Source organism: Pelodiscus sinensis, chromosome 22, assembly GCF_049634645.1.
Source record: "Pelodiscus sinensis isolate JC-2024 chromosome 22, ASM4963464v1, whole genome shotgun sequence".
Lineage (NCBI taxonomy): Eukaryota > Metazoa > Chordata > Testudines > Trionychidae > Pelodiscus > Pelodiscus sinensis.
Window position 1 is genome coordinate 11661935 of NC_134732.1, and position 22329 is coordinate 11684263.

Below are 22329 nucleotides of genomic sequence, written 5' to 3' on the forward strand. Positions count from 1 at the left end.
AGTCATCAGCAACACTTTACATTGATGCCTTAATAGTTAGGTTTGAATTACTCAGACTGTCTGGAACCATGAGATCAAATCCCATCAGTTTGACCTCATCCCTTCATCTTTTGAGATAATAAACTGCATGGAACTCATGAGATCTTCCAGGTAACCCTTAAAAACTAGTCCTGACTCCTTTGCAGGATACAAAAAATACCAGGTCATCTTTCCTAAATTGGAATCTGACACTGCCTCCTTCGCCAAAATTTCCCCTTTTATCACACTTGTGTTGTGGAGTATCTGGTTACTGCTTCCCATTTTGGAGGTAGCTGCATTTTTGCAGTGTTTTATGTACGTAATTTGAAAAATACACTGGCATCAATTGGGATGGAAGACACCAGAGGTGAAAGTAAACAGGTGTGCCCTGGTGCGCATCTCTGGCAAGAACAGTTGAATTCTGGCAAAAGCCAGCAGGGAGCTATTTAAAGAGCTGTCAGGAACCTTGGTTGCATTAGATACCTTTAAGAAAGTCAAGTTCCTTTCACCCCTGGAAGACACTCTAGAAATATTATGAGCCAATCATTCTGCCTTTGTCAGGTTCTCTGTACTTTAGGTTAATGCACACTTCTAACTTTAAAAAAAGAATTAACATATCACCTGAGAGGAGTAGATAGTATAACTCAGTCTGATATCTGCTTGTATATGTGACCCCTAGTTTGCTGAATGGGTGTGAATGGTTTCTTGGTCAGAAGGGATGTCTCATTTGTCCAGGAGAGAAGTAAACTGCCCTGTTGTAGCGTCTCCTCTGCTTCCCTGGCAGGTGACCTTCTGTAACCCTGTGATTGAGAGACGATCCAAACTGCAGCGCCAAAAACGTATTTTCCCCAAACAGAAAGGTAACCTGCCCGTGAACTAACAGCCACTCCAGTAGAGGCATGTATGATTATGTGATTGTGGCTGGAGGAGCTGTTGCAGCACCTCCTGGCCTGATGTGGTTTCCGTTCTATAGAAAGTTTACTGTTTGGATCAGTGGCTCTCAGCACCCCCACTGTAAAAAGTTGTTCCAGAATAGCACCCCGGGTCTATGGTACTTTTTGAAATGTTTCTGGGGAAATGTATCTGTGTAGGGGCGATACATATTGTAACACTCTTTACGTCCATGTCTAACATGATTAGAATGCCAAGGATGTGATTATAGTAGTTTCTGAACAGGATTGTTGTTCTCAAGATCCAAGCCTCAATCTATGCTCATTCTACCATCTATGCTATAGTGGTGAGAGATTTATCAGAAAATGTAGACAAGGCCATCGTATGGACAGGGATTCTGATTATTCAACAAGGCTTTGAAGTTGACAACTCAGCAAGTTGAATGGGTTGCTGGGTGATATAGCACATTTTCTTTTTTTCCCTCAGCGAGATGGGGGAAGGGAGAGGGTGAGAGAAAACTTACACTCCGAAAGCTCTTTGTGTTTGGAAAAGCTAGATTTTTTTAAACAAAGCTTTGATTTAGCAAGAAACAGCAAAAATCATGGAAAGACCTTTAAAAATATAGAATTATTTTCACAGTGTTTCTGTTCTCATCCTATGGGACTTACATTCAACAGGAGAGTGGGGGTGGAAAATGGGAATATATATAGTGCCATTATCTTTTGGACAAGATCTTGTAGAGAATCAATTTAATATCTGCTATATCTTCTGTGTGAGGATCATACTTTGCTGGGGTCTGGACGTGACAAAGGAAGAGGTCTTTTACAGCTACAGCTAATAGGACCTTATGAATACTTACCTTGTTAGTTACCTTCTGTTAGCTGTTCTGATTGTCTAGCTGGATGTAGTTAAGATGCCTCTTAGCCCACCCTCTCCAAATTGGGCCTCTTTTTGTGGGGGGAAAGCGGGAGCCAGTGGCTGCTTACATAAACTAGATAAGTTAGTGGTTCGTGTAGTGCTTGGCGTGGTAACCCCAGTAATATTTGGGTTTCACCTTCTCCAGGAATGCAGTTTCTCCGAGCTTCTCAAATGAACATAAACATTGCTACCTGGGGACGTCTGATGATGAGCATCCTCCCGCCATGTAGTTCCATGAGCACTCTAAGCCCCACACTTGGTAGTCCTATTAATTCAGATTTTACCTCTCCAGCACTGCTGCAAACTGATTCAGTGTTCATGTTGGACAGGTAAGTATTATTCCAATTAATGCTATGTGCCAAACAGATGGTAAAATACCTTGGTATGAAATATCTATATATGAAACTCAGCTTGGGCTATTAAGAAAAGCTAATACTGGCTGAGATAATGTGGACTTATTTGGAGCATTCAGTATTGTAGGGCCATCTCCAATTTATTGTTGATCATTGGACAGATTTCCAGAATCCCAGTTCTTCTTTGAGTATATATGCCCCATAGGTGTTCCACCATAGGATGTGCATATGCCTGGGCACTTTCAAATGGAGATTTTTAGCTAGCAGTGCCCAAAGGTGTGTGCCTGCGCACTATGCTTCTGCGTGCTACTGTGCAGGGGTATATAGGCAGGTGCAAATCTGTTGCCACTCCAGTTCCTTCTTGATTGCTTCCAGATAGAAATAGTTCAGAATGGTGTCTGCTGAATTCTCAGATCCAGAGGGACAGATGGGCTTGGACTTGGATGGCTAGTTAAAGCTGAGCTAGCACAAGTCTGTCTACTCACAGTGGAAATTACACCTCCCAGCTGCAGCACTGATGTTGCTAGGATCTTAGCATGCTGGCTATTGTTCAGTGTGGACCAATAATTTGGTGTGTCAGTCTGGAATCATAGGATTCAGTCATAGGTGGTTGTTCTTCTGCAAAATCTGAGTGTGACTACCAGCAGATAACCCTTTGTAAACAGGACTTGTGAGAGGTTCACGTGAGGAGGAGAGGGGAACAGACCTCCACCCAATGGTGTGAGATCCATTCTCTCTTTGCTAAATATAATTCATGGTTCCTCATCAATTTCTTTTTCATGTTTCCACTCATTTCTTATTATATTAAGCATGACATTGAGAGAGTGCATTTCCCTGCTGGCAGGGAAAATCAGTCAAAGCCAGCTTCAGTGCACTTTCACATAAAGTCAAAAGCTGCCTTAAGTTTTATCAGAATAAATGTAATTTAGCATTTGACCAAATAAAGTTATCCAGGCCCAAAATCAATTATGACACACATTCTCTTAATTCTGTGCTATCTGAGTACTATACAAGGCCACAGTTTAACTGGCCACAATTTAACTGATGCTGATAGAGAACATAATCTTCTTTCCTGTAGTTGTAAATATCTAACCACCAGTTTGAATGTGTTCCAAAGCTACTATTTAGTTTTTTGATTTGCTCATGTAGGAGGTTTTGGGGTTTTTTTGTTTTTTGTTTTTTACTGGTCCATAAGCTTTTGTAAAGTAGGTAGATTAAGATGGTTATTAAGCTAGACACAGTAAAAAAATGTTTACTTTAAATTCTTCATCAGATGATCATTTTATTTATAAGCATTTCTATGGGTTTCATCACTCAAAATGTCAGAGTGCTAGGTATCCTGACATGAGTATAAAAACCAGAACATAATAAATGTTTATTTTGTTACAATTCATTTTAAAGGAGTACACTGCCTGTTGGTTTCTCACAGGCTTGAATCCCAGGTTTGAATCAGGGATTCAAACTGTCCAGCGCATTTAGGATTAACTTAAATCTTGCTCGTGTAATTCTGGCACTGAAGTAGTGTCCTCTCTACTCTATTCTGTAGTGACCCCTTTAAAACATTTCTTCCAAATGCAGTGACTATCCAGTGGTTAAACTGACATTTAGTGAGGAACCGCCCCCTAAGCCTCCACGGCTTTTTTTGACAGCAGATTCCAAAGAGATTTCTCCATCTCCTGAAGATTCTCCGGTAATGATCTGACTTGATAGAGATATTTTTGTGTGTTGATCAAAGTTTCTTTGGTGGGATGGGCCCTGCCCTTTCCTCTCAAATCCAAGTTCGTTTAGACTTGTTATAACTCAGGAAAATAATGTCTCCTCAGGCAGATTTTGATTTAATACTGGCTAATCTCCTGGGATTTGGGGTCCAATTAGGTGGCTGGGCATTTTGGTCACTCAGAAGTGGGACAGACCAGGACTCTAAGGAGAGGTGCCTCTCCCTAATCCTATAAACTGTTTCTGCAAGGGAGATAAAGTGACAAGTGGGATTCAGACCAGAAGTGGAAAAGAGGTATCAGCACAGGGAAAGCAGGTGCTGTAAAACAGGAAGGCATGTAAAGCTCTCCTCATTAGGGATGTAAGAGTATAGTCAATTAACCGATTAACCAATAAGCAAAACCTTATAGGTTAATGCTATAGACTACACGCATTTCCCCCCCACCCTTGCCAGTAAATTTTTTAGCAGGCTGGCCAGCAGCCCAGTTTAGTCCCAGCTTGCACTGGGTCCTGGACCTACCCGCGCTGCAGCTCCTAAGAGTATTAGGAGGCAGGCAGCCTGGCTCAGTTCTGGCTTGTGCCAGGTCTGGGAGCTCAGACACCTGCCCCCCCAAACAGGGGGTACTCAGGGACCACAGAATAGTTAACTAACCAATAAGAATTCATGATGTTAATTGACTATTCAATTAACTGATATTTAACATCCCTTCTCCTCATGGGTGCCCTGTCTGGGAAGGAATAGGGGATCTCATTCACTAAGAGGACCTCTCCCACCACAACTTCAGACCATTGCTCCTTGTTCTACCATCTGTCACTACTGAGAACAGCCTCTCCATCCTCTTTGGAACCTCCCTTCAGGAAGTTGAAGGCTGCTATCAAATCCCCTCTCACTCTTTGCTTCTGCCGACTAAACAGACCCAACTCCCTCAGCCTTTCTTCATAAGTCATATGTTCCAGCCCCCTAATCATTTTGGTTGCCCTCCGCTGGACCCTCTCCAATGTGTCCACATCCTTTTTGTAGTGGGGGGCCCAGAACTGGACACAATACTCCAGATGTGGCCTCACCAGAGCCGAATAAAGGGGAATAATGACATATCTGGATCTGCTGGCAATGCTCCTCTTAATGCAACCTAATATGCCATTAGCCTTCTTGGCTACAAGGGCACACTGGTGACTCATATCCAGCTTCTCACCCACTGTAATCCCCAGGTCCTTTTCTGCAGAACTACTACTTAAGTGGTTGGTCCCCAGCTTGTAACAATGCTTGGGATTCTTCCGTCCCAAGTGCAGAACTCTGCACTTGTCCTTGTTGAACCTCATCAGATTTCTTGTGGCCCAATCCTCCAATTTGTCTAAGTCACTCTGGATCCTATATCTGCCCTCAAACATATCTACCTCTCCCCCAGCTTAGTGTCATCTGCAAACTTGCTAAGGGTGCAATCCATCTCCTCATCCAATATTAATAAAGATATTGAACAAAACCGGTCATAGAACCGAACCTTGGGGCACTCTGCTAGAAACCGACCGCCATCCTGACATTGATCACTACCTGCTGGGCCCGGCCTTCTAGCCATCTTTCTATCTATCTTACTGTCCATTTATCCAATCCACATTCCCTTAATTTGCTGGCAAGAATATTGTGGGAGACCGTATCAAAAGCCTTGCTAAAGTCAAGGTATATCACGTCCACTGACTTTCCCATGTCCACAGAGCCAGTTACCTCATCATAGAAGCTAATCAGATTGGTCAGGCACAACTTTCCCTTTGTGAATCCATGCTGACTATTCCTAATCACTTCCTCTCTTCCAAGTGCCTCAAAATGGATTCCTTAAGGATCCCTTCCATGATTTTTCCAGGAACCGAGGTAAGACTGACCAGCCTATAGTTCCCTGGATCATCCTTCTTCCTTTTTTGAAGATGGGAACTACATTTGCCTTTTTCCAATCATCCGGGATTTCTCCCAATCTCCATGACTTTTCAAAGATAATGGCCAAAGGCTCCTCAATTACATTTGCCAACTCCCTCGTTACCCTCGGATGCATTAAGTCTGGACCCATGGGTTTGTTTATGTTTAGCTTTTCTAAATAGTTCCTAACCAGTTCTTTACCCACCAAGGGCTGTCGATCTTCATCCCATCTTGCATCACTTAGCGCATTAGTCCAGGAGCCCACCTTGTCCGTGAATACAGAGGCAAAGAAAGCATTGAGTACTTCAGCTTTCCCCACATCATCTGTCACTAGGTTACCTCCTTCATCCAGTAGGGGCCACATACCTTCTCTGATCACCTTCTTCTTGTTGAATAGTGATAGAAATGTAGCCGTGTTAGTCTGGGGTAGCTGAAGCAAAATGCAGGACTATGTAGCACTTTAAAGACTAACAAGATGGTTTATTAGATGATGAGCTTTCGTGGGCCAGACCCACTTCCTCAGATCAAATAGTGGAAGAAAATAGTCACAACCATATATACCAAAGGATACAATTTAAAAAAATGAACACACATGAAAAGGACAAATCACATTTCAGAACAGGAGGGGAATGCGGGGGGGGGGGGGGGGGGGGAGAAGGAAGGAAGGTAAGTGTCTGTGAATTGATGATATTATAGGTGGGGAGAGTGGGATGTCTGTGAGCTAATGGTATTAGAGGTGATAATTGGGGAAGCTATCTTGGTAATGGGTAAGATAGTTTGAGTGTTTGTTCATTCCTTCCCGGAGAGTGTTGAATTTTAACATGAATGACAGTTCAGAGGATTCCCTTTCAAGAGCAGATGTAAAAGGTCTTTGTAGCAGAATGCAGGTGGTTAAGTCATTGAGAGAGTGTCCTTTCTGGTTAAAATGGCAAGAAACTGTTTTTTCTTTGTGATCTTGTCTGATATCTGTTTTGTGGGCATTAATCCTTTGGCGAAGTGTCTGAGATGTTTGTCCAATGTACATAGCAGACGGACACTTTCGGCACATGATAGCATAAATTATATTTCTGGATGCGCAGGAATATGTGTTCTTGAACGTATAACTCACTTGGTTAGCTCCAATAATGGTATCAGCAGAATGAATATGTGGACAAAGCTGGCAACGGGGTTTGTTGCAAGGGAAGGTACCAGGGTTGGTATTGGTGTGGTATGTCCTTTAGCTCACAGACATCCCACTCTCCCCACCTCTAATATCATCAATTCACAGACATTCTCGAGCTATACATTTAAAACCCTCCCTGGTCATTTGTCCAAGTTTCCACTTTTTGTAAGCTTCCTTTTTGTGCTTAAGTTCACCAAGGATTTCCCCTGTAAGCCAATCTGGTCTCCTACCATGTTTGTCTCTCTTGCTACGCATCGGGATGGTTTCTTTCTGTGCCTTCAATAAGGCTTCTTTAAAATACTGCCAGCTGTCCTGAACTCCTTTCCCCTTCATGTTAGCATCCCTGGGATTCTGCCCATCAGGTGTCTCAGGGAGTCAAAATCTGCTTTTTTGAAGTCCAAGGTGTATATTTTACTACTCTCTTTTCTTCCTTTGGTCAGGATCCTGAAATCTACCATCTCACGATCACTACTTCCCAGGTTGTCACCCACTTCTACTTCCTCTATTAGTTCCTTCCTGTTTGTGAGCAGAAGTCAAGCTGCGCATGGCCCCTGGTCAGATCCTTCAGCACTTGTGCCAAGAAGTTATCCCCAACATTCTCCAAAAACTTCCTGGATTGCCTGTGTACTGCCGTATTGGTTTCCCAACAGATGTCAGGGTGATTAAAGTCCCCCACGAGAACCAGGGCCTGCGATCCGGAAGCTTCTCTCAGTTGTCTGAAGAAAGCCTCATCTACCTCATCCACCTGATTTGGTGGCCTGTAGCAGACACCAACCACAACATCACTGCTGTTGTTTGCTCCTTTAAACTTAACGCATAGACTCTCTACAGGTTTTTCTCCCTCTTTATACTGGAGTTCAGAGCCATCATAGTGCTCTCTTACGTAAAGTGCAACTCCTTCTCATTTTCTCCCCTGCCTGTTCTTCCTGAACAGTCTATACCCTTCCATGACAGCGCTCCAGTCACGCGAGTCATCCCACGAAGTCTCTGTTATCCCAATTAAATCATATTTCTTGGACTGGGCCAGGGCCTCCAGTTCTTCCTGTTTGTTTCCCAGACTTCTCGCATTAGTGTACAAACACCTCAGATAACCAGTTGATCGCCCTATCTTCTCCATTTGAATCAGGGGTCCTCCTTTCTTGCTCATTCCTCTCTGCATTTCTTCCTGGTATCCGACTTTCCCACTCCCCTCAGGGTTTTGGTCACCGTTCCCCGACGAACCTAGTTTAAAGCCCTCCTCACTAGGTTTGCAAGCCTGCCTGCGAAGATGCTCCTTCCTCTCTTCGTTAGGTGGATCCCATCTCTTCCTAACAATCCTTGTGCCCGGAACAGAGTCCCATGGTCAAAGAAACCAAAGTCCTCTCTGCGACACTACCTGCGCAACCACGCATTTACATCCTCAATTTGACGATCCCTACCCAGTCCTTTCCCTTCAACGGGGAGGATGGATGAGAACACCACTTGCGCACCGAATTCTTGGATCCTTCTTCCCAGTGCTACATAATCCGCAGTAACCTGCTCAAGGTCATTCTTGGCCGTATCATTAGTTCCCACGTGGAGAAGCAGGAAGGGGTAGCGATCCGAAGGTTTGATCAGTTTGGTAAGCCTCTCAGTCACATCCTGAATGCGAGCTCTCGAGATTCCAGGTCCAGACGACAGATGGATGGCTCAGTCCCTCTTAGGAGGGAGTCCTCGACCACCACCTCCCGTCGTTTTCTTTTGGGGGTGGTGACCGTGGAACCCCCATCTCTAGGACTACACATCCCATGCCTTACAGTAGATGGTGTTCCCTTCCAGTTTCTTCCTTGTGAGGTCCCTTCCAAAGTATTCAGCTCTGCAGAGCCTGTGGAGAGAGCCTGAAAGTGATTACCTACCTTTATAGCATTGGGGGATTCCCATGCTGGCCTTTTCCCCCTTCTAGAAGTTACATGCTGCCAGTTCTCTTCCTGGTCCCGTACTGCCCTCTCTGGCTTTTCTGTCTGCCGTGCCTGAAGGATTAAACGCTGCCTTCTATCGAGGAAGTCTTCATGCTCTCTGATCGAGCGTAGGGTCGACATTTGGGCCTCCAGTCCTCTAATTTTTTTCTTCCAAAATGGCGACCAGCTTGCACTTAGTGCAGATGAAATCCGTTCTTTCTTCCGGGAGGAAGACAAACATGGCACACTCCATGCAGGTAACAACAGCAGACCTATCACCATCCATCGCTGTTGTCCTGTTCGCAAGCTCCTTGGTCGCTCACCTCACACTTCTAGTTTGTGTGTGCCCATAAATGAAAGTGCATTCTGTATGGTTACCAGAGTTCTCTAGAATTGAAATGACTTTCTGGAAAAGCTCTGGTTCATCCTAGACTTTTTCAAATGAGTACTGACTACGACAAAAGGAGACAGAATCTGCTTATTGCATTGCTTAATCACAGAAGTGGTCTAAATAGCCATAGAAAGTCTGTGCTTATATGCACTGTCGGCCATACTCCACTCACAACATAGACAATCCCCATTTACATGACAAGAAGAACATGTTCCGGTCACTGCTGGGGAACAGAGATAGAGGTTTGACTGTGGGTTTTCCAATCCATTCTGATCTGATCCAATGGGACTTTGCAAACACCATTCCATAGAATAAAACTTGATGTGGTGATTTTCTCTCCATTCAGTGTGTGAAGAGGCTCCATGTGGAAGAGAAGACATGCAGCTCTGCTGTAACAGAAGCACCAAACTGGGCTTCTCAGAGGTAATTGTGGACAGCATGGAGCCCTTTCAGACTCAAGGAAAGGGGATATTGAGCTGAAATTTTTGACCGTGAGCCTTAAGTTCTTTTAAATAGGTATTATGGCCTCTAATTAGGAAATTGATTTCTCAGTCACACTTTTCATACTGTATTTGTATAGTACAAGGAAAACTCTGCATTTTATCATATATATCCATATCACTGCATAGCATTATCTGTGCAATGACCCTTGATTGTTACTTTAATAATAGGCTATGCTATACAATTGAGTGAATCTTTCTAGTAGAAGGTAAAATAATGTAATTGTCCTCAAATGGCCCCTCATTTTTGAACATTTGATGTATTCTCTCTCTGAATACTAAGTAACATATTTCAGAAGCATCCCAGTATACCTCACCCCTTGTTTATTATAATAATAAAGGATGCAAAATCCCATTTCATTGGCTAACCAGTTAAACACATTATTTAACTGGTTAACTGATTAAAGGGGGGTGGGCAATAGGGGATTCTAGGAGTGCCTCTGCCTGCTCTTGGGCTAGAACACTCCCCGCATCCAGCTTGCTGCAGACAGGGGCTGCTCCAACCTGCTTAGAGTAACCCCTGCCAGTGGGGCGCCCAGGATCGCTGCAGACAGAGGCTGCTCTGGCCAAGATGCTTGAACAGCTCCTGCATGTGGCGGGCCAGGGTACCCTAAAGGTAGAGGCTATGCTGGTGCAGCCTGTCTGTGGCTGCTCCAGTCCTGCTGGTTAACTGGTTAAATCAGGGGTCGGCAACCCCAAGCATGCATGCTACTTGATTTTGAGTGGCACGCTCAGCCTCACCTACTGCCAGCACCCTTCCCTTTCCCCTTCCCCTTCCCCGGCAGCAGGTTAGCTGCGTGCACAGTGGCTGCGAGCTTGGAGACGCCTCTGAGCCAACTACGGTGCAAGCAGCCTAACCTGCTGCTGGGAAAGGGGAAGGGTGCTGGCAGCAGGTTAGGCTGTGTGCACAGTGGCTCTGTGCTTCGAGGTGCCCCTGAGCCGGCTATGATGTGCACTGTTGCTGGTGAGTCCCTGCCATCCCCTGCCCCACCACTGAGTGCTGCAAGGCCCTGCCCCCCAGGACTGTCTCTGCTGTGTGGGGTCCCAGATCCGGCCACACCACCTCCTCCTCCTTCAGGCCACCACTGCTGTGGGGACCTCCGTGCCTTGGAGATGCTGACAAGTGGAGCAAGCAGCATGGAGCTGAACAGCTTGTGGCTGGCCAAGCTGCTGCAGCCCAGTCGGGGGCCTCTGCCTGTACCAGGAGGACATGCTGGCCCGCACCATTGGGAGCTGGCCAAGAGCCTGGTGCTCAGCCTGCACCAGAAGGTGCTGCGCCTGCTGTCCTAGCCCGCTGACAGCCCCAAGGGACTGGGCAAGGTGCTGTGCAACCCCTGCTTGGCTGCCTCTTGTTGCCAGTGGCTTCTGTGTGAGCTTGTGAGCCTACACTGTGGCCATACTTGCTGCCCTTCACCTGCCTGCCACGCGGCGCAAAAACAAGTGAGTGCCCCCCCTCTTCCTCATGCTCAGACCTCCACTCCATCACTCATACTCCCCCCCTTCCAGCCAGCCAGTCTGGCTGCTCCTGTCCCTAGCCAACTCCTGCCCCTTCCTTTGCTTCTGCCCCCTCCCCCTAGTCAGACACCCTACTCCCAGTCTATTTCTGCACCCTACCTCCCATCCAGACCTCGCACCCTCACCCCCTCCTATACTCCACCTCCTGCCCAGATCCTGCACCCTCCCCATCTCTATCCTACTCACTGGCAACCCTGTTCCACACACTGAACCCACATTTTCCCCACCCCAGAGCTTAAGGGGGTTCACAAAATCCCCTAGAACCCCAGAAAAGTAATTTTGGCCTATGGGATGCCCCAAACTTCAGTCCTCTCTGTCCCTTCCCCTCACTCCATGGGGCAGGAGCACCAGAGGAGTGAGGTGTCTCATTGGGGGGGCCACATCAGTGAGGGTTGGAGGTTTTTTGCTTCTCACTTGTGTGGTCCCCAGCTGATTTCTTTCTGTGAGTCAGTGACCCCCGACCCAAGAAAGCTTCCCCACTCCTGCCATAAATAAAGAAAACGTTGAAACTTTTAGTGTTGGACAGAATATTTTACTTTATTTAAAATGAAGTTTGATAAATTAACATGAGACAGTTAAAATGTTTAATCTGTTTCATAATTTAAATTAAACCGTTCTCCCTAGCTGCAGCTGGTTCAGAAAATAAGGTCACTGTACTCCCCTACCCCCTCCATCCCCCAGCACACAAAGCCATGAATAAGTTAAATCTTGGTATGCCACTTCTGAAAGGTTGCTGACCCCTTCACTAAAAGGTAAGATCTGCATCTTAATTTATTTATTAATGAACCTGCTGTAAGTAGAACTATTATTGACTTTAAAAAGTATCACAGGCACGCTGAGGTGAATAAGTCAAATCTTAGCACTCCACTTGTGAAAGGTTGCTGGCCCCTGGGTTAAACCTTAACATCCCTCATATTAATCTAGATAGCTGAGATAAATTAATCCCCATTGAAGGGGGTGCATATGTAAAACAATAACGCTGTTTGTACAGATTGAACCTCCCTGGTCTGGCATCCTCAGGATCTGATTGGCCTGATTTTCCTCCTGCTGTCACACTTCTCCCACGAACCTGGGGCTCTGCTGCACGGTGGGGGCTCTGTTTTCCCTTGGTGGTGGCTGGGAAGTTCCACTCTTCCAGCCCCATAGTCTGGCAATGCTCCTGACCCCAGTCTGCCTGTTTGTCCCCTTGAGTGCTCCCACGGGGTCACCGACAATGAAGTCCAGGGAAGTCCAGAATGGGGAAGCTCAACCTGTGAATTCTAATACTGCTACTGGGCTTTAATCTGTATCAGTGTTATATAAAAAAAATGCAAGGTAAAAAATACCCTAACGACAATATTGAAACATCAGTGATGTAAAAATGCATGACTAACAAAATAAACATTAATTGATCTACAGCTTCAACTATTTCTTTATGTAGGAGCATTAACATGTCAGACCTTTTACCCTCACGTTAGAGGTTTGAAATTGTTGATAGCAAGCACACAGTCAGACACGTACATTGACTTACCTACCTTCTCTCTGGCAGGGACAACTGTGTCTTGCTAGGCTAGATACAGCCCTTCACTTTACTCACTTGAGAAGAGGGTAAACTTTGCTCCCAGAAAATGATTTTCAGAGATTCTAGAATCTACAGTTTTAGTTTCCTTAACAGCATATGACCCACATAATGGTTCATGGCATCTGTACACTCAGCTACACATTTTGTACCCCATTTTTGCTCTCCAACTCCCCCACTTTTCCCTCATCACTACCTACTCCTAAGAGCTGGAATCCTTCTCATTCTACCAGCACACCATGCCTCAGCTCCTCTGATACCCCACCACCAACCTTTTGTTCTTTGTCCCGGCAGCACCTGCATATGTACTTGGTCATGTCTCACTACTTATCCTCTAGCTTCCTCAGGCTTGGCTTCTTGCTGTGTAAACCTCCTTCCCTTTAGTCTTCATTTCTGACCTCTCAGTTTACTGTGTCTTATTCTAGCAGTGCTTTCTCTGTTTGCCTGCAGGAAGAGGGCTGTTCAACTTCAGGATTTTCGCTGCATTGCTGTGCTGGGACGAGGGCACTTTGGGAAGGTAGATTGGGAATAAGGGGTTTCCTCGGAGGGGGCGAGTGCAAAGCTAGGTCCCTCTTTTTTTTCCACCTATGTGTGTCATAGTTTGTGAGTGGAAATGTTTCAAAAGGGGAAGAGATTCCTTTCACTGTAAATGGAAAATTCACCTTCTGCCCCACAATGAAACAGCTGATATTCCTGTTAATAAGAGGGTATTTTGGGTGTTTAGGGATTCTAAGGCTGGAGAGAACCTTTAAGGGCTGATAATCCTCCATCTGTCTTCTTTCCACATGCCCCATGTAGTTCATATGCCTTTAACTCAGGGATGGGCAATAATTTTTGCAGGGGGGCCAATTCATGAATTCTGGGTAGCGGTCGTGGGCCAGCTCCATCCCTAGAAAGGGCAGGGCCTCGGATGGAAGGGGCTGTTCCATCTAGGAGACACATGCCCCAGGTGGGGAAGGAGACTTCATGCACACCCTTGCCCCCAAGCCAATAAAGGCCTGGGGCGGAGGAGCGTGCAAAGTCTCTTGCTCCCTGTTCCCATCCTTCTGGGGCACATGGGACATACAGGGAACCACCAGCCATTTTGAACAGCTGGCAGTTCCCTCTAGGTGCTGCATACCCCTGGTGGAGGGAGGAGACTTTGCATGCTTTCCCCACCCCCTGGGCCAACTGGGACCTTGTGTCATCCATAGAGGTGACTAGAGAACAGCATTAGATCAGGGGTCGGCAACCTTTTCAAACCAAAGAGCCAAACTACATTAAAATTCAGAACAAATGGTCAATGAAGAGACATATAAGAATGCCCATTCGCATGACTGAAAATATACAACATATTATTATTGATAAATGACATGATGATTAATAATAGCATAAATGAAACATTAAACGTTGACTGTGCCACTTAAGTACTTTTGTGGATCTAGTTCTGTCTCCACTTGTTTCTGTTGGGTACCTACAACATTTTAATGCAGTCAAAATAATCTCTCTATATAGAAAAGTTTTTTCTGCTGGGCAACAAAATGACATCATGCCCTCTGGCCACAAAAGTGGCCAGAGAGAAGGGGGTTGGCAAGCGTAGCAAGCATAGGGCACAGCTTACTAGTAATAATAATAATAGAAGTTGAAGTGAAATACAAGACCATCCCACCAAGGAGCCTGAGCACTTACCTGCCAGGGGCTCTCTGCAGTGGCTCCCCCCAGCAACTTGAGGAGGTAGGAGCATAGAGGCTGGAGTTATCTGGCCTCTCCCCAGGCCTAGAGTTGGGGGCAGGGCCTTGTGATACACCCCAACCCTGGTTCCAGGAGCAGCCACACCACAGCCTGGCTTCAACTCTGATAGCTGCCCACCATGTGGCCCACTCCCGGAGCAGCCTGGCAATCACCACACGGCCTGGCCCCCCACTCTCCCATCAAGCCCACCACCACCAGCAGCTTACTTTCCATGTCCAAGGAAGGTGAGTGCTTCTGCGCGAGGAGGTGGATGGGATTACAGTTTTTTGTGCACAGCTGGCGTGCACCCTAGAGGGAATTCCTATAGGGAGAGTCACTGGGGGAAGCCACTGCAGAGAGCCCCTGGCAGATAAGTGCTCAGGCTCCTTGGTGGGATGGTCTCGTATTTCACTTCAACTTCTATTATTATTATTATTATTATTATTACTATTAAGCTGTGCTACCAAAAGAGCCGTAGTAGGTTCGAATCATAAGCCATAGGTTGCCGACCCCTGCAAAAGATGCTCTTCGCCTCCAAAGACTGAGCTCACAACTCCTGCATAGTTGGATCACTTATCTGTTATAAGATCCTAGGACCAGCTTTGACACCCCAGATTTTAAAAATAACATAATTTAAAATGATCATTTGGAGCTATTCACTGCTGCACATGCAGGATAATAATAAAAGCACCTCCAAGTTACTTAGCCTTAGCTTTGACATGACTCTCTGGAATGAACTGCAGTAGTTTGTTGTGAGTGCCTGCTGGCTGTGTGGGTAGGAATCCAAGTAACAAGATGAGAAACTCTCAGAGTAACTGGGAATGCTGGATTATTGACTACTTATTGTCTTTCAGGTGCTGCTAGGTCAATATAAGGCAACAGGGAAGTTGTATGCTATCAAAGCCATAAAGAAACAAGACATTGTTAGCCAAGATGAAATTGATAGGTAAGTCTCCTTTTCATCAGAGGCTGTGAGATCATGTCTCTAATCATGCCAGTCTCAGTACTAATATAGTGGATCCCTCTTAAACATCAGAACAGGCAAAAATAAAGACTTGGAAAAAGCTTATAATGGTGTTGTTCCCAGCATCTAGCAAAATAAAACACATCTGGAGAAAACAGACTAAAACTGGAGTTTGGGGACAACACAAAATAAGTATTATCTCTATTTTTGTTCTGTAACTAAGTATAAAGATATCCTCCTAAGTACTTCTAGCACCAAATATATGTGTCTCTGAAGAGCTTTAGCCCTGACATTTTCATTCTTTAAATCCTGACAGCTTGTACTGCGAGAAGCGAATATTTGAAGTGATCAATTCTTCCAGCCACCCATTCGTGGTGAACATGTTTGCATGTTTCCAGACACCAGATCATGCATGTTTTGTGATGGAATATGTCCCTGGTGGTGATCTCATGATGCACATTCATTCTGATGTCTTTCCAGAACATGTGGTGCAGTGAGTTACCTTGGTTTAGGTTTCAAATTACTTAGATGTTTGACCTGATTTCAAGTCTCTGTAGTGAAAACTCTTCCTCTTTCTCAGGTTCTACACGGCCTGCGTAGTGCTGGGACTCCAGTTCTTACATGAGAACAAAATTATTTACAGGTAACATAACATTAACAGTAAAGTGTAAAAGAAACCTAGCAACCCAAATCTTAAATTGCTCATTTAGCCACATGTGCAGTTTGCATCTTGCTGCAGTGACGGGTTTTCTTTAGTACTCTATCCAGCTAGCCAGCTCACAGACATGTCATGTTTTCCTTCCACTACTCCAGCCATCACATTCAAGAGTTTCACAGGATCCTTTCCACAGTTGACTGGAATGAGCTGGCAGAAATAGAACACATCCAAACCTGTGTCCATATTAGAGATGTAACAGTATAGTCAATTAACCAATTAACTGATAAGCAAAAGCTTATCAGTTAATGCTATAGACTAGGGATGTAACAGTATTGTCGGTTAACCGATTAACTCAAGGGAGGCCAACCCATTAAAGGCAAAGAGCCACAATAGTTGGGGATATAGCGCAAAGAGACAGGGGGGAAAAGTTGTTGAGCAAAAAAAAAAAACTCCGGGTGGCTTTTTGGCCACATCAGGATCCCGTCAGCCAGTGCCATCTTGCTGGCGCCATTTTGCTTTGCCGTGCTGGATGGTGAACACAGGGAAACGGGGGCCAGAGGCCATTTTTAGGGGTGCAGGGGCGGCACTTGAAGGGGGGAAGAGCCGCATGTGGCTCACAAGCCACAGGGTGGCCAGCCCTGGATTAACCGATCAGCAAGAGCTTATAAATTTATGCTATAGACTACATGCATTTCCCCTTCACCCTTTACCAGTACATTTTTTAGCTGTTACCCAGGGTTCTTTCAACCCAAACCTCTCAGTAACTTTTACTCTCTGCGAGGAGGTGTCAGGAGATAATTCAGGGGAGACACGGTCGTCCAACCGATAGATGGATGGTATAAACAGGACAACACAAGAGTGCTATCACTTAAAGCTAAACTTTATTTAGTCTTAAGCACTTACTAGCCTGTTGTGGACGTGTGTAAAACATCCCCACCCTCAATAATTACCGAAGTTTAGTGTGGCTCTCAAGTGACCCAGGCAGGCTTCCGATGGCCAGTCTTCCGTCTGCCAGTGGGAATGAAGATGCGTCCAGGTGAAGAGTCCTTGAGGTGTCCCTCCAAGTGTTCCCCAAAATTGTCCCTCTAACTCAAACTTTCCTTCCCTATTTATGCATTAGTATTACAATAACATGTCACTCAAAAACTTGTTAGGTAAGCACTTTTTAAAGGTTAGGCAAGAGGTTTTCTTCTTTTTTTAACCTTTTTATTTCAGAAGGTTGAACAAGCTACCGGGGGGAAGCTGTTCTAGATTTGATCCTAACAAATAGGGAGGAACTGGTTGAGAATTTGAAAATGGAAGGCAGCTTGGGTGAAAGTGATCATGAAATCATAGAGTTCACAATTCTAAGGAAGGGTAGAAGGGAGAACAGCAAAACAGAGACAATGGATTCAGGAAGGTGGATTTTGGTAAGCTCAGAGAGCTGATAGGTAAGGTTCCATGGGAATCGAGCTTGAGGGGAAAAACAACTGAGGAGAGTTGGCAGTTTTTCAAAGGGACATTGTTAAGGGCCCAAAAACAAGCTTAGAAAGGCAAAGGCACAGAATGAGCTCAAATTAGCTACAGGAATAAAGGGAAACAAGAAGATTTTTTATAAATACATTAGAAGCAAGAGGAAGACCAAGGAGAGGGTAGGCCCACTGGTCAGTGAGGAGGGAGAAACAGTAACAGGAAACTTGGAAATGGCAGAGATGCTCAATGACTTCTTTGTTTTGGTCTTCACCGAGAAGTCTGTAGGAATGCCTAAGGGTATGTCTACACTACCCTCCTAGTTCGAACTAGGAGGGTAATGTAGGCATACCGCACTTGCTAATGAAGCCCGGGATTTGAATTTCCCGGGCTTCATTAGCATAAGCGGGGAGCCGCCATTTTTAAATCCCCGCTGCTTCGAACCCCGTGTAGCGCGGCTACACGGGGCTCGAACTAGGTAGTTCGGACTAGGGTGCCTATTCCGAACTACCGTTACTCCTCGTGAAACGAGGTGTACCGGTAGTTCGGAATAGGCACCCTAGTCCGAACTACCTAGTTCGAGCCCCGTGTAGCCGCGCTACACGGGGTTCGAAGCAGCGGGGATTTAAAAATGGCGGCTCCCCGCTTATGCTAATGAAGCCCGGGAAATTCAAATCCCGGGCTTCATTAGCAAGTGCGGTATGCCTACATTACCCCGCTAGTTCGAACTAGCGGGGTAGTGTAGACATACCCTAACATAGTGAATGCTAGTGGGAAGGGGGTAGTTTTAGAAGGTAAAATTAAAAAAAGAACAAGTTAAAAATCACCTAGAAAAGTTAGATGCCTGCAAGTCACCAGGGCCTGATGAAATGTATCCTAGAATACTCAAGGGCTGTGTCTACATTGGCACCCTTTTCCGGAAAAGGGATGCTAATGAGACACTTTGGAATTGCAAATGCCGCGGGGGATTTAAATATCCCCTGCAGCATTTGCAGGAACATGGCTGCCGCTTTTTTCCGGCTCGGGGCTTTGCCGGAGAAAAGCACCAGTCTAGACGGGATGTTTCGGAAAAATAAAGCCTTTTCTGGAACATCCCTTATTCCTGAATTTAAGAGGAATAAGGGATGTTCTGGAAAAGGTTTTATTTTCCGAAAGATCCCTTCTAGACTGGCGCTTTTCTCCGGCAAAGCCCCGAGCCGGAAAAAAGCGGCAGCCGTGTTCATGCAAATGCCGTGAGGGATATTTCAATCCCCGCGGCATTTGCAATTCCGAAGTGTCTCATTAGCATCCCTTTTCCGGAAAAGGGTGCCAATGTAGACACAGCCAAGGAATTGATAGAGGAGGTATCTGAACCTCTAGCTATCATCTTTGGAAAATCAAGGGAGACAGGAGAGATTCCAGAGGACTGGAAAAGGGCAAATATAGTGCCCGTCTATAAAAAGGGTAACAACAACAACCCAGGAAACTACAAACCAGTTAGTTTAACTTCTGTGCCAGGGAAGATAATGGAGCAAGTAATTAAGGAAATCATCTGTAAACACTTGGAAAGTGGCAAGGTGATAGGGAACAGCCAGCATGGATTTGTAAAGAACAAATCATGTCAAATCAATCTGATAGCTTTCTTTAATAGGATAACGAGTCTTGTGGATAAGGGAGAAGCGGTGGATGTGATATACTTAGAGACTTTAGTAAGGCGTTTGATACGGTCTCGCATGATATTCTTATCAATAAACTAGGTAAATACAACTTAGATGAGGCTAGTATAAGGTGGGTGCACAACTGGCTGGATGACCGTACTCCGAGAGTAGTTATTAATGGTTCACAATCCTGCTGGAAAGGTATAACAAGTGGGGTTCCGCAGGGGTCTGTTTTGGGACCGGCTCAGTTCATCTTCATCAACGATTTAGATATTGGTATAGAAAGTCCGCTTATTAAGTTTGCAGATGATACCAAGCTGGGAGGGGTTGCGACTAATCTGGAGGATAGGGTTACAATTGGAGAAATGACCTGGACAAATTGGAGAAATGGTCTGAGGTAAACAGGATGAAGTTTAATAAAGATAAATGCAAAGTGCTCCACTTAGGAAGGAACAATCAGTTTCATACATACAGAATGGTAAGCGACTGTCTGGGAAGGAGTACGGCAGAACAGGATCTAGGGGTCATAGTGGACCACAAGCTGAATATGAATCAGCAGTGTGATGCTGTTGCAAAGAAAGCAAACATGATTCTGGGATGCATTAACAGGTGTGTTGTGAGCAAGACACGAGAAGTCATTCTTCCGTTCTACTCTGCGCTAGTTAGGCCTCAATTGGAGTATTGTGTTCTGTTCTGGGCACTGCATTTCAAGAAAGACGTGGAGAAATTGGAGAAGAGCAACAAGAATGATTAAAGGTCTAGAGAACATGACCTATGAGGGAAGGCTGAAGGAATTGGGTTTGTTTAGTTTAGAAAAGAGAAGATTGAGGGGGGACATGATAGCAGTTTTCAGATATCTAAAAGGGTGTCATGAGGAGGAGGGAGAAAACTTGTTCATCTTGGCCTCTGGGGATAGATCAAGAAGCAATGGGCTTAAACTGCAGCAGAGAGGTTTAGGTTGGACATTAGGAAAAAGTTCCTAATTGTCAGGGTAGTCAAACACTGGAATAAATTGCCCAGGGAGGTTGTTGAATCTGCATCTGTGGAGATATTTAAGAGTAGTTTAGATAAATGTCTATCAGGGATGGTCTAGACAGTATTTGGTCCTGCCATGAGGGCAGGGGACTGGACTTGATGACCTCTCAAAGTCCCTTCCAGTCCTAGTATTCTATGATTCTATGATTCTGATCATCACTTTCCCCAGATGTGTTTTTTCTTTTTCAGACTCCATGCTCGGGGGCCCTGACAGATATGTCTTCAGGCATTTAGACAAACTTCCTGTTTTTCTTAATGTATAGCTCAATGATTTCACTAGAGATTTGGGTCTCAGGAAGGACGCGGGGTCCAGCTGCCCTCTCTGTGGCACCCAAACCCCCTTTCTTCCCCCTCCCTGACTGGTCATGCAGAAGACGCCATCTAGGTCTAATTTTTGGGCCTACTAGCTTGGTTGCTAAAGTTTAAGCAGTAGTGGTTCAGGCACATTACTGGAGTTGCTGAAATCTCCCCGTACAGCCAGTATACTTTTTAGCAGGCTGATCAGCAGCCCAGGTCAGTCCTGGCTTGCACTGGGTCCTGGACTTACCCTCACTGCGGCTCTGCATTTAAAGTGTATTCGGAGCTAGGTGGGCAGGCAGCCCAGCTCAGTTCTGGCTTGTACCGGGTCCGGGAACTCAGACCCCTCTCCCTGGACAGGAGCTGCCTGGGGACTATAGAATAGTCAACTAAACAATAGGAATTCATGATGTTAATCAACTATTTAATTAACTGATATTTAGCATCTCTACTATAGACTACATGCATTTCCCTCTCCCCACCAGTAAATTTTTAGCAGCCTGGCTCAGTCCTGGCTTGCGACAGATCCTACCTCTGCTGCTGCTCTGCATTTAAAGTGTATTAGGAGCTGGGCAGGCAGGCAGCCCTGCTCAGTCCTGTCTCATGCTGGGTTCAGGACCTACCTCTGTTTCAGCTCTGCATTTCAAGTCTATTAAGAGCCAGGCGGGCAGGCAGCCCAAATCAGTTCCAGCTCCTGCTGGGTCCAGGAGCTCAGACCCCCGCCCCCTAGACAGGGACTGCTGCCACCCTGTGCTGCTGCCTATTTCTCAGAAGCAGCAGCACAGGGTGACACGCAGCCAGTCCATGAGGGGAACCGGGTTTTTTTAAACTGGCAGACCAGCTCCCACTTAGCATCCCAAACTGCTGCCTCTGATACAGTTACTGCCAGCCCTGCCCCTAGGGACAATAGAATAGTGGACTAACTGATAAAATTTCATGAGATTACTCGACTATTCAATTAACCAACATTTAACATCCCTAGTCCATATTGACCATAGCAACTTCCTGTTAATTATGCTAGAGAATTTGATGGGTCGGGGCCTTCTTGGGACTGTCACATAATGTGCTGAGATACCACTGAGCCTGCTTCCCCTGACAAATTGGGCACCCTGTAACCCTGTCTTGTTAAGCTTAGCTCTCCAGTTTGCTTCACTTGAGAGACAGACCGAAAGCAGTATAGAATCATAGAACACTAGAACTGGAAGGAACCTCGAGCGATCATCAAGTCCAGTCCCCTGACCTCACAAAATGACCCAGTACCATCTAGACCAGTGTTTCTGAAAGTGTACCGCAGAAACACTTTCAGAAACACTTTAACTAGCCGCCCCGGTTTGTTTATGTACTGGTGCAGTGGCCACAGAGCCCCGTGGCTCCCATTGGTTCTGTTTTGTCCTTTGCAGAGCTAGTACATAGAACAAAATAGGTTACTAAGCAAAACAAAACAGAATACGCAAATTAAGCTTAATACTCTAAAGAAATTGGTTACATGTAAATTCTCACTCTAGATGATCTAATCATCTCTACCTAGACTGGATGTCTTTCCATTCTGAGTCCAATATTTCCCCCTGTTCAACCTTAGGCTTTGTCTACACTTCCAAGTTTTAAAGTGCTGCTGCAGCAGCACTTTAATGCAGTTATGTGGTCTTGGCACCAACACTGGGAAAGAACTCTCCCAATGCTCTAGGTACATTACTCCACTAGGGATAGGGATGTGAAAGCATAACTGGTTACATGG

General features: G+C 45.4%; 1 protein-coding gene across 4 annotated transcripts in view; it reads left to right on the forward strand.

Annotated features, from left to right (window-relative positions):
- The window catches only part of PKN3 (protein kinase N3), a 47559-nt gene that overhangs the window by 14648 nt on the left and 10582 nt on the right, over positions 1–22329 (forward strand). For 3 of the 4 annotated variants that reach the window (XR_012897256.1, XM_075906033.1, XM_075906034.1), the window contains exons 10-17: positions 803–878; positions 1973–2156; positions 3759–3870; positions 9618–9694; positions 13295–13361; positions 15409–15500; positions 15835–16011; positions 16099–16161. Coding sequence is in view for 3 of the 4 variants with exons in the window: in XM_075906033.1 (XP_075762148.1) it covers positions 803–878; positions 1973–2156; positions 3759–3870; positions 9618–9694; positions 13295–13361; positions 15409–15500; positions 15835–16011; positions 16099–16161 (848 nt within the window). In the remaining variant the exon portion in view is untranslated. The remainder of the gene's footprint in view (positions 1–802; positions 879–1972; positions 2157–3758; positions 3871–9617; positions 9695–13294; positions 13362–15408; positions 15501–15834; positions 16012–16098; positions 16162–22329) is intronic. The other variant, XM_075906035.1, reaches the window with a different exon arrangement.